A 16,105-nucleotide genomic window follows, 5' to 3' on the forward strand; every position below is an offset into this window, starting at 1 on the left:
GGGCGGGAGGGGACAGTCATTCCCGCAGTGCTAAGAGAGCGAGTGGGTGAGCCATGGTTGACGCGGACCTCGGCCCGGAACCGCGCCCAATAGGCCAGCCCGGGTCTGCCCAGCGCGGCGGGCGGGCGCAGGCGGAGACGGAGGCCGAGCGGCCAGGAAGCCGGTGCGTCCGGCTGTGTCGCGCGAACACGGCCATGGCTGGAAGCGAGCCCCGCGGAGCCGGCTCCCCGCCGCCCGCCAGCGACTGGAGCCGCCTGGAGGCCGCCATCCTGAGCGGCTGGAGGACCTTCTGGCAGGCGGTGGGCAAGGAGCGGGCGGCGCGGGCGGCGCCCCGGGAGGAGGCGGCGGAGGAGACCAGCGCACTGACGCGGCTGCCGGTGAGCCGAGACCGCAGGGCCGCGCACAGCCCCCTCCCCCGGGCCTGGGCCTGGGCCGCAGGGCAGCCACTTCCGGGTGTGTGCTGGCCTGGAAGGAGAGTGGCCAGCGTCGTCCTGACACGGACTCAGCGTGTCCCCCCTCCCAGCCAGCCAAGGTCGCCCCACAACCCACACTAGTGACCAGCACGACACCCATAGACTCAGTCGTCCCAGTAGGATTTCTGGAAAAGTGGCTAAGGAAAGGGGCTAGCTTGGGAAAGTAGTCTCAGTGTATTCATTCATTCCAGGTAGGGGATCGCCTGGAGCAAGCAAGTCTGATATATCCTAAACAACAAAACTGCCATGTAGTTGAAAATAAACGAAATTGAAAATAAGCTCAAGTTAGAACAGGTCACAAAGAGAGTGCATGTTATTTGAAGTTTCAGAGAAAGATCAGAAAATGAAGGGATTAGACATTGTTGGTTATAACAGTTCTTTTTATCTCAGTTGAATTATTGGTACATCCCACTGATATTCATTCCAAATGAAAACACTCCAAGTTTCTCTTCTGTGTCCTTTGAAATGGATTAATAGACTATATAGAGAAATTCAGATGACAGATTGACACGCTTTCATTTGGTCTAATAGTAAAATCAGAAAAATTTCCACTAGATACACTTTTTTTTGAGGAAAAATTATTGATTAAGTGATATATCAAAATATCTATGGGAAGAAAAATACAGAAGTAATTATCTTGCTTGAAAAGTAGGAACACAGAGCCTTGAGCTTTCAAGAATGTTTCATATGTGTTAGGAATTAAAATGTTGAGTTTTGATTATTCTCTGAAGGAAAGGAAAGTAAAATAAACTTAAGTAGTATAAAGAGTGACTGTTAATAAAGTTGCCTAGGGGTCAGAGCTATTAGCAAGCCATAGGAAAGCAGGGCAGTGGTGGCATATGCTTGTAATCCCAGCACTTGGTAGGCAGAGCTAGGTAAGTCTCTGTGTGTTCAGGGATACAACCAGAATTGGATACACACACCTTTAATCTCAATACCAACCATAGAAAACCTGGAGGTCTATACAGACAGGCCGTGACGAGGCGGTCATGTGGTTGGGTTTACAACCAATGAGAAGGCAGAACAGAAACTCTATATAAAGACTTTAACACAGGAAGTAGCTCTGGTTGGGAGAGGTAGGACCACTCGCAGGAGGAAAGGTAAGGTTTTAGCTCTTAGCTCTGACCTCTTGGCTTTCTTCTTGCATTGGTTCTGTGTTTCTTATTTAATAAGATGGTTGATTACATCTACAAGTGACTCATTCAGTTGACCTTTAGTATAGCAATTCTTTGTGGATTATCTAAGTTATCACCAGCCTTCCAAGACAAATTATTCCTTTTTCTTCTGTGTCACGTGTTTCTGTTTCAGATCGATGTACAGCTGTATATTTTGTCATTTCTCTCTCCCCATGATCTGTGCCAGTTGGGAAGTACAGATCGGTACTGGAATAAAACCGTAAGAGACCCAATTCTCTGGAGGTATTTTCTGTTGCGGGACCTCCCTGCTTGGTCTTCCATTGACTGGAAGTCACTTCCAGATCTAGAGATCTTAAAAAAGCCCATATCTGAGGTCACCGACAGCAAGTGTTTTGATTACATGGATGTGTAAGTATCAATTTCTGTGAATTAACAAGAGATACTAAGTGTTACACCAAATAGTCCACATTAGTTCTGACTCTGCTACAAATTTGTTGCATGGAATTTGTCTGAATGGCCCCTTGATAAAATGATGGGTAGAGCTAATTGACTTTTTTCATAAGACCCTTACAGCTTTAACCCTTTGTTATTTTCCTGTTGTGACTGACTAGTTATCAATTCATTATATGTGGTACAATAGGCAAGAAAGTAGACATATTTCTTAACATTCTCATAACTTTTCTAATATTTCCCATTTTGTTAAATTGTAATGCCTTTTTATAATCAGAAGGAATGTCCAGAGATCAGAAAACAATTCTTTTTGGTAGGGAAGCAAACTATTTTTGAGAATCCAAGAAATAAGATCTTGTTATCCCCTCAAAACCTTGTTGTTTCTTGAGTATCATGCACATGAGAAAGCTATTTTCATTGAACAAATGCTGCATATTGGATTCTATGGGGATCTGTTCTGTGTATGTTAACTCCTGTACTTGAATAACGTAAAGGTTTTATCTTTGTGTTAAGGATGTAGAGGTTCAGAAAGGATATATGATTTGCATATGGCATAGCGTGTAAGGGACTGTTCAATACTATCTTGTTCCCTCAGAATGTGTCACTGTATGTAGGTAAAACCTACTTTATTGTGAACCCCACATTTAAAGCATAATAAAAAAAAAAAAACAAGAGAACCTTGATCTTTGGGTAAGAATTGTTGTACTATGCTAGATTCAGTAGCTACATTTATAATTTTTCTATCTGCATTTTATTTGTTACTCAGCCTTTCTAATCCAGATGTTATTATGTCAGGTAATATGGGATGACTAGATCAAATGTACCATGATCTTTATAGATAATTTCAAAAGACTTTTCTCTTTTTTAAAATTACTCTTACTTATTATTTGTTGTATGTATGTATGGGTGGGCACACACATGCCATTGTACATATGGAGGTCAGAGGACAACCTTTGGGGTCCATTCTCTCCTTCCATCATATGGGTCCCTGGGATCAAACTCATGTCATTAGGCTTGGCCACATTGACCTGCTGAGCCATCATATTTTCTTGCACATGGTTTTTATTTTGCTAATTTTCAATGATGTATATTTGGGCCTCCCTGTGTATTTATTTATGTAATAGTTCGAATGAACTATTGAATTGGAGAGTATTAAAAGAGTATTAAAGAAGTTTGATATTAGTGGCTTTAGTAATATTTTAAATTTTCTGGGATTTAATGCTAAGTATCTGTAGCCTATCTTAATTATGGGGATTCTTAATCTTAACATTATTGACATTTTGGAGCAGTTGTGGGGGACTGTCCTGGAAATTGTAGGATGTACGGTGACATCTCTGGTTCTACTAAGTTGATGCTGGTGGCACAGTCCCTTTTCCCCAGATGTGAAAATAAAATTGTTCAGACATTGCCACACACTCTAGGATGAGGGGTGAAATCTTTCTCAGAAAGAGAACAGTTACTAGTCTATGCAATTAGTTTCAACTGTTCAAACAAATATTGCTGTTTCATGAGAGAAACTAAATAAAAGATATGAACATAAAGAACGTCTTCCCTGGGGAGGGTCCTGCAGCTTCATGATCACTCCCACTCTCTATCACTTGGTGGTTTTCCTTGTCATGGCACTCTGCGTACATGTTACAATGGTGTATTTACCAACTGTCTGGGAGGGGCGAAACCATACTCTTTATATTACTGTGTCTTGCAAGGACTCCATAAATGATATATTCTCAAATGAAGAAGTCAAATGTTTTCTATTTTATTGTCTAATTGTGGCAATTTTATGCAGTTATAAAATGTGCTGTCCACATACGAGAAGAGCCCTGAAAGCCAGCCGTCCTATGTACGGAGCTGTCACCTCTTTTTTACACTCATTGATCATTCAGAATGAACCCCGATTTGCTATGTTTGGACCAGGTTTGGAAGAACTGAATACATCTTTGGTGTTGAGTTTGATGTCTTCTGAGGAACTTTGCCCAACTGCTGGTTTGCCTCATAGACAGATTGATGGTAATTTTCATGCTAATATACAATATGTTTTTAAATTAAATCTTGTAGTGAAATACAGAAATTGGTGGATGAACTCCCTGCTCCCACTAAATGGGAAAAAATTAATATAAGAAGTATGTTTGTTCTTAATTTCTCAAATTTGTATAATTTAGAATTTAATATGCTAAAATACATTATTATATTTTAGCAGTGTATATCATGTTTACCATATGAAAAACTTACCAAGGAAAACCCCTGAACACCTATTTGCAAATTATTTTATATATGTTGGGATTTTTGAAAAAGATTTATATTATTGCATCTCTATAGAAAAAAACAAAAACAACCCACAAGACAGCGTGTGACCTTTTGGTAAGGTGGGAAAGTATTACAAATGTGAGTACTGATACACAATGTAAAATGTGCTTTATTCATTATACAGCATAGATACAGAGATGCAGAACAAGTCTTGGTCTTCCACGACGACAATGGCTCTAAGTGAGGATACAGACAGGTATTTAGGTAATTGGAATGTGACCAGTTAGTTTTTGAATAGGAAGATAAGAACCAAAGAAGGCTGCTCACTGAAGATGATGCCTGCTAAGACTCTTGAGTATTAGTAGCTGTATCCCCTTAAAAGGGGAAGGATAAAAGCACAGCATTCTGGAGTGTCTATAAACCTAGCAAGAGTGGAGCTGGGTAGGCATCACCACCACATGGCATGCATGAGTATGTGGGAGCTGTTGAAGAAGTTTCCTCAGGGGGTTGAGAGGATGAAGATTTCATTTTAGAAAGCTTATTCCAGCTCCTGAGTAAGAACTCTTTAGAAGAGCCTAAAGAAGCTGCTATAATCTATGATTTAAAAACATGAAAGGGGGTCATTGGATGAAAACGAATGAACATCAAGGATGAAAGTTGATGCAATGAATAAGGATTTTGTAATGAGGATAACAGATTTCTGCCTTGTGGTTTCTGTTGGGTTTAAAGTTGTTCACTAGGGTAAGGATTCATCAGAGAAGAATGGCGTTTGTGGTTTACTGTCTTTGGTGCCAAGAGCTAGGGGTCTTGTCAGTTTTATTTTTACTAGTGTCTGTAATGCCAGACACATCATAGGTTCCACACTATGGTGGTTTGGATGGGAATGTGCTCCATAGTCTCATATATTTACGTACTTGGCCCCCAGTTGGTAGAACTCTTTGGTAAGGATTAAGAGGCGTGGCCTTTTTAGAGGAGGTGCATCACTAAGGGAGGGCTTTGAGGTTTCAAAAGCTCACATACCATTCCCAGTTAGCCCTCCCTCTGCGTGTTTGTGTCTCAAATGTAAGCTCTCAGCTACTGCTAAGCCTGCCTGCTGCCTGTTGCTATGACCATCTCCAGGATGGTCAAGTGGTCAAGGACTCTAACCCTCTGGAGTCACGAGCTCCAAATTAAGTGCTGTCTTTTATAAGTTGCCTTAGTCATGGCGTTTTGTCACACACACACACACACACACACACACACACACACACACACACACACACGGCAAATAAATGGCTTACAGATTGTGTGTCCAGGTCAGAAGATCAAGAACCAGAGAAATTAACATTTGGGAGTCATAAGTAGTTCAGGTCCACACGGAGTTGGAAGTTTAGGAGGATGGAGAGAAAGATAGTGAGCGGCATGCTGAAATCTCCGTGGGGGAGGGGATGAGGATGGGTGACAAAGCTGAGGACAGAGAGACTGCTCTCCAGCTGCTTGGTGTGTTTCTCAGATGGAACTATTCCAGATGGTTCTTGAGTAATGGTTTAGACAAGTCATTGGGAGTAGAGAGATCAGCCCACTTCTTCACCGTAGGGTATGAGGAAATAAGCAGTTCTGATAACTGAGAGAAGTATTACCTAAGGCAGGCCAGTTTCAGGCAAGGACTCATAGTAGAAGCAACGATTCAGGACAAGCCAGAAGATATGAGGAAATTTGATAATGACGAAATGGCAATTACATTCTTCTTACAGAGACTTAAGTGATTGCTGGAAAAGTCTACAAGGTCAGAGAAGAATACGGGTTGCATAATAAGTTGGGCCCAGGTTAGACATGTTTTGAAAGAATAATCTTTGGAAATTAAACTGATCTAAACAAACGGCAGAAACATTTGGTTCTGTTTCCATGTGCTTTCTGTGGACTAACGTAACCGAAGGAGCAGAGGATCATGTAGTTTGGGGATAGTTATGGTTTCCATGCCCATAAGTCCAAATCTACACATGTGATACTTAGAATGGTGACATAAGATGACATGACATAGCTTATTTAAGTAGAATTGGAGAATTAGGGGAATGAAAGACTGGAGTTCGCTCTACTGAGGTAAGTGGGGTCAGACTATATTGATTTGTTTGTATATCTGGAGGCCTATGGCTTTGTAGAGAAGAGAAACACTTAGATATGTATCATTAAGCAGTATATCTGCTGCTGCAAGAAAGACTAGTTAAAGCAAGAGGATTTAGAGGACTGGTTAGATTCCAGATTTTTAATTGATACTAAAAGGAGACGAGCCATGCAGAGAATTTGTATAGTAAAAACTAGAGTGATGGAATCAAGAATGTTTCCTGGAGACCAAAAAAAGACATTGATCATGAACAAAACCACCACCACCACCACCACCACCAACAACAACACCACCAACAACAACAACAAAGCAGAAGAGGCCAAGAAAGGGACAGCAACAGTTTTGGGTGACTCAGACACAAAGGAGTAAGAAGCCAATATTTGCAATCTAAGGATATCACAAATTAGATCTCAGGCAATCCTGGAAGCGACCCCTAAGAGGTATAGATTATTTCTTTTTTGTGTTGAAACAGTCTCACAAATAAGTGACTGTCCTGACAAGCTTAGGATTCTAATCCACATCACTCTAGTTTTTCAAATTTCAGCATCTGTAGGTCTGGCTCCATTTCTAAGGGATTTCTAATGCCACACCACATGTTTACAAACAGTTTTTCATAGGGGAAGAAGAGACCCTCAATGAATATATACATGGATTATAAGACCAGTGGAGGTTGGAAGCATAAAATAAGAAAAGGAGTCAACGTTGAGGATAAATAGAAGTAGTTACCATGCCCTGGCTGCTACTGTGATGTTTGTAATGATGACTGAAGACTGATGAGCCAAGCTGTACTTAATTCTCTATCTGTGTTTGTGCTGCCTTGTGAATCAGAGTTCACAAGTCCACACAACTTTTTTGTCCTCATCACAAGCATTGCATTTTATTCCACAGTTGCATGTAACTTGCTGTTTTTTTTTTTTTTTTCTTTGCCCTTTTCGATTGCACTGCATAATTTTTCAGTGGAATTTTTTTTTTTTTTATGTTTTTATGATTGGCTTGTTTGTATAACTGACTTTCTTGTGTAGGTATTGGATCTGGAGTCAATTTCCAGCTGAGCAATCAACATAAATTCAACATCCTTATATTATATTCGACTACCAGGTAAGGCTGCCTGCTCAGTGGGCTGCCCGAAACATCAGCAGGGGAACGTTTTAGTGGGAAGGAACCTGTTTGATGTCTTTTTCTTATGTTTACATTTTTTTTTTCTTGCAGAAAGGAAAGAGACAGGGCAAGGGAAGAGCATACAAGTACAGTTAACAAGATGTTCAGCCTACAGAGTGAAGGAGATGAACACCAAGGAAGCCGCTACAGTGTGATTCCACAAATTCAGAAGGTGTGTGAAGTTGTAGATGGCTTCATCTATGTGGCAAATGCCGAAGCTCACAAACGTAAGCATTCTTTTCTTTCTTCTTCAAGGTGCTATGACTTCATTCTTTGCAAAATAAATAATCCTATCGTTACAGCACCATAGTAATAGAAGAGTTAGATTTTACCACTGTGACTTTATGGCCGCTACTGTCACCAGTGTTTTCAAACCTTGTACGTGGGGACTACATGGGGACTTCCTAGCTTGCCACATTGTGATCCATAGATTTGGCCTGTTATCCTGGACATCCGGTTTTTATAAGCACCACGGAGTCCTGATATCTATAGCCATATTTTTGTATAGTTCTACATTTTAAAAACTACTGATGCTTTCTCAGTCTCTGATATATTCAAATAATTTATGTAGGTAACTGAAAATGCATTGGTTTGTTCTACCCATACTGGAGAGAGGTGTGGGGATAGGATGTTAGTTGAGTTGGTTAAAGTTAATTAAATCAGTGGATTGATAATATACTCCATATACTCTGAATAATTATCACTGACAATATTGTTTTGGTGGTGACATTGCTATATCATTGGACCATGAACTAGTATTATAATTTCCTCCAAATCCTTTGTGTACAAAGTAGAATATAAATATACAATAAATAATTTATTGTGTATGTTGCTTATATATAATATATATGATACATATATCATAGTTATCTAATATGTTGATTTTAATTTACAATGAATTTATTTTTCTAACAATCTGTTAAGTCCTGAAGGCAATTATTCTTAGAAATCCTGGATAAATTATTCATAAGAAAATAATAAATTATTATGTTATTATAGGACTGTAAAAGGAAAAATTAATAGCAAAATAAAAGGTAGATTGATTTGTTCAACCAGTACTTGGTGAGTTACCAATAGTTGCAGAGGTCAGACCCTGTATTTGCTGGTGGAGATAAGACTGAGAGCAAAAACTGATAGAGAACTCACTTTCATCTAGTCTTCCAGGTTGGTCCCAATAGCCCCTTATAAAATGGGCAGAAAAAGTAGGGTATTAGCCTAGGTCATAACTGAGGCCTCAGACTCAATCCCAAGCATGATGGATAAAAATTAATTAATTAATTAAAACATAGGATACAAAAATAATCTATACGTACTTACAGAATTTCTTCCATGGAACTCTGCTAGGTTTTCATTAAAAGTTTAGTGGTAGGACAGGCACCCTCTGAGTCCTTTGGGAAAGAGGCATGTGTTAAATGGCTGCTATGCAGGTGAGAGGAGCCCTGTTTTCTATATCATTTTCTCAGATGAAGCCATAGCTTTCTATCAACAGTGATAGGATGAGAAATCCCTCTGCCTCTTATTCCACCAGAGACTGACTGCTCCTGAGAGAAGGGTAGAAACCAAAGCTCATTGCCTGAGCACAGAGGTAGGAATCTAACTTGTAGCAAGTACTCTTTTGTTTTCTGATTCTGTGGAGGGAAGGATGTTTTCACAGAAGACCTTTCTATCAATACAGGGCAGAATTCAGTAGTCATGCTTGGACACCAAGAATGCTTCCACAATTCATGCTTAGGTGTGGTTGATATATTGTGTATCCTAATAAACTTATCTGAGGGTCAGAGAACAGAACAGCCACTAGATTAGACATAGAGGGCAGAAAATGGTGGCACAGATGCCTTTAATCCTATCACTTGGGAGGTAGAGGTCCGTTTGGATCTCTATGAGTTCAAGGACACACTAGGAACAGAGCCAGATGTGGTGGCACATACCTTTAATACCAGCACTTGAGATCTCCTGTCTTTGCTTGGGAAAGACATACAACTTTAATCCAGGAAGTGATGGCAGGAAGCAGAAAGGTAGATAAGGCGAGAGGATGGGGAACTAGAGGCTTTTTAATCTTTTAGGCTTTTGAGCAGCAGTTCAGCTAAGATCCATTCAGGTGAGGACTCAGATGCTTTCAGTTTGAGGAAACAGGATCAGTTGAGGAACTGACGAGGTGAGGTTGGCTGTGGCATGTTCTGTTTATCTGATCTTTCAGAATTCACCCCAATACCTGGCTCCCCTGAGTTTTTTTATTTAATAAGACCGTTTAGAAATTCATGTTACACTTAGGAGCATATCATCCTAAGACTGAAGCTGGTGTGTAAAAACAGCCTGGACCTCACTACATAGCCTGGGCTGGCCTGGAATTCATGGCATTTATTCTGCCTCATCCTCCTGATTGCTGGTATGACAAGTGTGATCTATCATACCTAGCTGCAGAGAGAATTTGAATTCTCTGTGTTGGCATTAACTTTAGCAATAGAGGCCAAATCCACCAATGACAGACTACTTTGACTCCAACCAATGTGTTAATGGCCCAACAGTCAAAGGAACATGCCTGCTTCTAAGAGTCGATCCTCTTTACCTCTGTCTCCAATTGCTTTTCTAAATAAAATGCTTAGCATTAAATCTAAAAGTTCTGAGACAGAAAAAGGAACAGTGGCTTGTATCTGTAGGCCAAGCTTTTGGGAGGCTGATATAGGGGAATGGCTTGGGAATTTTGTTTACCACATGCTGTCAGTGATCTGGACCCTCCAGTAAAAAGGCAGAGGTAAAAAAATCTGGATGAAAAAAAAATAGAGCCAATTTTATGCTCAGATATTGGAAGTAAGGCCTTTGAAAGAAAGAGTAATCAGACAGGTGCTGAATGTGTAAGAGAAAATTATCATGTCATAGAAAGTTACTTTAAACGATCGGGACACCTGAATGTTCTTGTGACTATATTTTTTTATGTCATCATCAAAATTTCTACTTTTGAAAGTGAGTTTAATACAATTTTGTGGGAGATTTAGCAATAAAGGCAGTTTATTGTGTTTAAATCCTGGTAAAAATTTTAATTCCTTTGTGTGCTGTTTTTAACTATAATTATTTTTAGAGTAATTGTAAGTAATGTAAATTACAAATTTTAACTTTAAATTCCTTAGGACATGAATGGCAAGATGAATTTTCTCGTATTATGGCCATGACTGATCCAGCTTTTGGATCATCAGGAAGGCCAATGCTGGTTTTATCTTGTATTTCTCAAGCAGATGTAAAAAGAATGCCCTGTTTTTATTTAGCTCATGAGCTGCGTCTCAATCTTCTAAACCACCCATGGATGGTAAGGTCCTAACTGCTCTGGTAACAAAGAATTTATTTTAGTGAACTTTCTATTGTATGTATTTATTTATATATGTGCACATGTATGTTTGCATGTATGTGTGTTTGTGAGCTTTCTTTTATGGTAACAAAATACCTAAGACAATAACTTAAAAAGAAAAGAAGGCATATTTTCTCTCAGTTTATGTTTTGGTTCATGATCAGTTGACCCTCTTGATTTTGAGCCTGTGGCAAGGTGGATTATCATACTGTAAACATGATAGAGGAAACTTCTGTCTTGGAACAAAAGGGGAAGAGAAAGAGGAAGGGGCTGAGATCACAAGATGACCTTCAAGGAACATCCCAAGTGACCTCCCAGAAGTCACCACTTCTTGAAAATTTCACCACTCCCTAACAGCAGTGTGGGGTAGGGACCAGGCCTGTGACACACAGAACTTTAGGGAACACTAATTGGAACGACAGCATTTGTTTTCGAAATGAACTACTACCCTAAAGTGAATTTTAAGGGCTTGACTGATGGCTGAGAATTTGAATGGTCATCTGTTCCCTACTCACCCCTCCTATGGTAGGAACAGTAAGACAGTAACTGGGGGTAGTTTTAAGGACCCCACTCTCATGGTTTTCTCATCACCAATGTGTATGCTTTAAGAATCTTAGGATGAGTAGCATTTCCCATGTAAAAATACAGATCATTGGGGCTAAGGATGTTGCTCAGTGGTGAAGTACCTACCCAACAGGCAGGAACTCAAGGGTTTGGTTTCCAACACCCCTGAAAATGTACATCTCATGGGTTAGTGCTTTAAATTTTATTTGTATAATAAACCCTTTTTCTCAAATGATAGCTGATATGAAACTCCATAGATAAATTGTTTATAATAGTCTCTATTGGTCTATTGTGTTTTTATTTGCATCTTCCTTCATTGTTATTATTATTATTATTATTATTACTTTTAGACAGGGCCTCTCTATGTAGCTCTGGCTATCCTGGTATTTGCTATGTAGGTCAGGCTGGTCTTGAACTCACAGATATCTACCTGCCTCTGCCTCCCAAGTGCTAGGGTTAAAGATTTTTCTTTTTTTCCCTATCTACCTAAAGGTTTGTTGATTTTGTTTAAAATTCAGAAAACCAACTGTTTATCTTTTAAATCATTGTTTCATTTATTTCTACTGTTTTCTTGGTTGTTTCTTTCCATCTCATAATATGGTGTTTGTTTTGCTCTGATTTCCCTAAACCCCTGAGATACATCGTTAGCATGTTTATTTGAAATCTTATTTATTTACTGGGGCTTGGGCCCAAAATATGCCCCTACCTGTGTGTGTGTGTGTGTGTGTGTGTGTGTGTGTGTGTGTGTGTGTAGTTTAAGTTTTTCTGTGTCCCGCCTGGCCCACAGTCAGGACAAATCTTTCCCACTTTCGTTCCCCAAGTAAACACACAGAGGCTTATATTAATTAAAACTGTTTGGCCATTTGCTCAGGCTTATTACTGACTAGCTCTTACACTTAAATTTATCCATAATTCTTATCTATGTTTAGCCACATGGCTTGGTACCTTTTCTCAGTTCTGCCTTGTCATCTTGCTTCCTTTGTGTCTGGCTGGCAACTCCTGACTCAGCCTTCCTGTTCCCAGAATCCTCTTCTCTGCTTGTCCCGCCTATACTCCCTGCCTGGCTACTGGCCAATCAGCATTTTATTTATTTACTGATCACAGCAACACATTCACAGCATACAGAGCGATATCCACAGCGTGTGTGTGTGTGTGTGTGTGTGTGTGTGTGTGTGTGTGTGTGTGTGTGTGTGTATTTTAATGTAGGTACTTCTTGCTCTAATTTGCCTTTTTGTACTGTGTTTGCTGTATCCCATATGTTTGGTGTATTCTTTTGTAGGTAGATGTTTCTCTTCCTCCCGCCAGTTCCCAAATAACCAACACAGAGGCTTACATTAAATATAAGTGTTTGGGTGATAGCTCAGACTTGTTACTAGCTAATATCTCTATTCCATTCCTACTGACAATCTCCCCACCCCCATGGCTAGTCCTGTTCGCAGGGCCAGTGATAACAACCTATTTTTTTCTTCTAACAACCAGTCTTCTTCACTTCCTAGAGAAACAGATCCCTGAGGTCTCCAGGATGGCAGTTATCCAAATACTTCTTCACCCCCACCTTCCACTGAGCATGAGCCCACAGATTCCGACCCCCCCCCCCACATTGTTCTATGCCAGCAGGAAGTAACTAGACTTGAACCAGGAAGTAGCTAGACTTGAACCCATGCCCATATATCCAAAAAGGTTGGAATGTTTATCTAAGAACTCTGCTTCAGCCCCTCCTCTCTTTCTCCAGACCCTGCCCTCAGAAAGCGTGCCAAACTGCGGCTCTTCCCCTCAGAGCTACTCAAGACCATGCCTACAGGGTATTTAAACTGCCTCCTGGAGAATGGCCGTGTGGTTGTGTCTCCCCCACCTCCCCAACGTTTTTTGCCCAATAAGCTTGATCTTTTATTTTTAATTAGGCTTGATTTGGATTACTGCATTGGCAGAGAGACTTAATATCAGGGTACAGAAACCTTTCACTTAAATTCATCCATATTTTTTATCTCTGCTTCGCCACACAGCTCATGGCTTGTTACCTCATTTTCTACATGTTTTGTTTCCTAGGCAGCTGGCTGGCATCTCTTCATCTGCTCTCCTTCTTCCCAGCATTCTTGGTTTGATTGTCCTGCCTAACTTTCTGCCTAGTTACTGACCTGTCAGCTTTTTATTAGACAATGAGAATTAAAAGTTTTGCACTCTATGCCAATGTAGCAATCCACATCAGACCAAATTAGAAGAAAAACAAACAAACAAACAAACAAAAACAGTTTAATGTGTAAAGCATTCCCGGTGATTCTCCAGCCCCCAGAAGAGGAGACAGGGATGAGAGACTGGAAAACCACTTGTCTGTTTTCTGGGATGCAGCTTAAATACCCTGTGGGAGTGGTGCTGAGCATCTCTGGGGGAGGAGTCATGTTTGGCAGGCTTTAAAGGGGCTGGGTTTGGGAAAGAGATGGGGGAGGGGAGTTGAGGTGGATCTTCCATCAGAACATTCCAGACTTTTGGGTATATGGATGCCAGGGTGCCAGGGGCTGAGGTGAACCTTCCACCAGAACAGAGAGTAATTCATATTCACAGTGTACAGAAAGATTGTTCCACAGCATTGTTTCCAATTTTTATTTGTCCTTCTAATTTATCTAATGGCCCATTGTTTGTTTAGTAGCATGTTACGTCTATGTATTTGTCCATTTTCTAGTTTTTTTGTTGTTATTTCTAGTTTTATTCTGCCTTTAATCATAAAAATACATATGATTTTTTAACTTAATTGTTTTCATTGTTGAAGATTTTGTGGTCTAAAATAATGTCTATTCTAGAAAATGTTCCAATATGTGATGAAAACCAAGTGTATATTCTGTAGTTTTTAGATAAAATGTTCTCTAAATGTCTGTCAGGTTCATGTGGCTCCGGTCAGCTCTGCAGTATGTCACATTTATTAGTTGGCCAGTTAGGTTTATTAAAAAGTGTTTTAGTTTTTAAAGTGGATCCTTTGGAGAAATTGTTTTCCAGGATGTACAAGAAGCCTGTCCCTCCCATTTCCAGAGCTGAGTTCTGAGAAATAAGACTAACACTAACATGGTTAGAAGACATAAAAGAAGATCACTTATTTACATGATTGTGCCCAGTGATAGTACTTGAAAAAACGTACTCAGTCTTTGTGCCGGTCATTTTATTTTAGCTCATATTGTTTAGCTCAAAAACAAAATAATGTCTAGAGAAATGTGTCTCGCACTAAGCTTCTGGTTTGAACTGACAGCATCCTCTCTCACCTGCTCACAGGTCCAGGATATAGAGGCTGAAACTCTGACTGGTTTCTTGAATGGCATTGAGTGGATTCTTGAGGAAGTGGAATCTAAACATGCAAAATGATGTTCCTTTTGGACATTCAGAAGCCTCAGGGCATGACGTGGTGTGTGTTTCCCGTCATCCATCCTGTGCCTGCATTTCTGTAGCAGGGCTTACTCAGGACAGCTATAGTTGCCGTGATCCTGACTCTCGACCATAATCAGTTGCAAGTTTCAATCGTACTACCTTTCCCCGAAATGAATTCTCACATTTTTGATAACTTTTATAGTTTCTGTCTTTTTGAAAATATTAAATTCTGTGAAACAAAAGTTTGTGATTCTCTCATTCCTCGTGGTTTCTCTTTTTTTTGCCAACAAGTTTGCCCTGATGGGTAATAGTCAACCTGCTTAGCTTAGGATATTTTCAGGGGACTCACTAATTGGCTATCAGAAAGGAGTTTTTAATCTGTTCTCAATACTAGTTATACTAGTTATGAAAATTTCAATAGAACTGCATTAATATTATGGCCTAAACCTCTGTTCTTTTTTGAGAGACTAGAAAGAATATTATGTTATATCCGATACTGCTTCAGTGCAAATGAATTTTTCCTGGTTGTCATGTTCAAATAATTTTGAACATGGAAGTGCTAACTTCTGGGTCATGAAGAAAACATCCCAGATATTTACATGTGTGATACTACCTCACCAAATGCCCGTGTTTTACAGAGGAAATAACCTAGCACCCCATTGGAACTGGGGAATTTTCAAGTTATAGTGAAAGGAATATAAATGGTGCTGTTTGGTTCTGTATTTAAATGTATTTTTCTTTTGTGGAGAAAGCTGTACCATACATATGATCGTATTCTTTCTTAATAGTCTGGTGATTGTTGTTGCCATTTTGACCTTCTGGTGAAGGTCTTGCTGGTAGAGTTCGCAGCTGTGCTGGACCTCACATGTCAAGAGAAACATACATGGGACTGACTAACTGGGAGAGGATGTTCCTGAACTAACATATGTACTCATGAATCCATTGAGCTCATGAGGATGTTCCTGAGCTAACACATGTGCTCATGAATCCATTGAGCTCATGAATAGCTTCAACCCGCTCAAGAAAGCAGCTCCCAAATTGGCGTTTAAAGATCCCATTTGTTCCTACCTCTTAATAGTATATATAAGGGATTAAACTCAACATGTGCTTCAGAAAGGACAAATTGTGTAAAATCACAGCCACATATTTTTCTTGGTTTTAGTTGAAGCAACAGAGACACAGAGAAGTGGGGAATTCCAGGTCCCATACCATGGTATGTCTAACTAGGGAGGACATGAGATGGGTACTGCAGATTCTTTCACCTAAGTTAAAGAATGACCAGTTATTA

The 16,105-nt window shown here is 40.0% G+C and overlaps 1 protein-coding gene across 1 annotated transcript; it reads left to right on the top strand.

The window, feature by feature from the left end:
* Window positions 1-119: 119 nt before the first annotated feature.
* Window positions 120-15,059, top strand: Fbxo4 (F-box protein 4). The gene is made up of 7 exons (XM_028875572.2): window positions 120-377; window positions 1,782-2,017; window positions 3,846-4,066; window positions 7,427-7,502; window positions 7,614-7,789; window positions 10,688-10,863; window positions 14,725-15,059. Exons 1-7 carry the CDS (start codon window positions 195-197, stop codon window positions 14,812-14,814), a joined length of 1,158 nt encoding a protein of 385 aa, XP_028731405.1. The 5' UTR covers window positions 120-194; the 3' UTR covers window positions 14,815-15,059.
* Window positions 15,060-16,105: the final 1,046 nt, after the last annotated feature.

The sequence above is a fragment of the Peromyscus leucopus genome, chromosome 11 (genome assembly GCF_004664715.2).
Source record: "Peromyscus leucopus breed LL Stock chromosome 11, UCI_PerLeu_2.1, whole genome shotgun sequence".
Classification (NCBI taxonomy): Eukaryota; Metazoa; Chordata; class Mammalia; order Rodentia; family Cricetidae; genus Peromyscus; species Peromyscus leucopus.

Excerpts from the sequence above, each read along its gene's own strand:
- Fbxo4 (XM_028875572.2), top strand. The coding sequence starts at position 195 with ATGGCTGGAAGCGAGCCCCGCGGAGCCGGCTCCCCGCCGCCCGCCAGC. Across the intron at positions 2,018-3,845 it reads TGTTTTGATTACATGGATGT|TTATAAAATGTGCTGTCCAC; the intron begins GTAAGTATCAAT and ends AATTTTATGCAG. Across the intron at positions 4,067-7,426 it reads GCCTCATAGACAGATTGATG|GTATTGGATCTGGAGTCAAT; the intron begins GTAATTTTCATG and ends TTTCTTGTGTAG.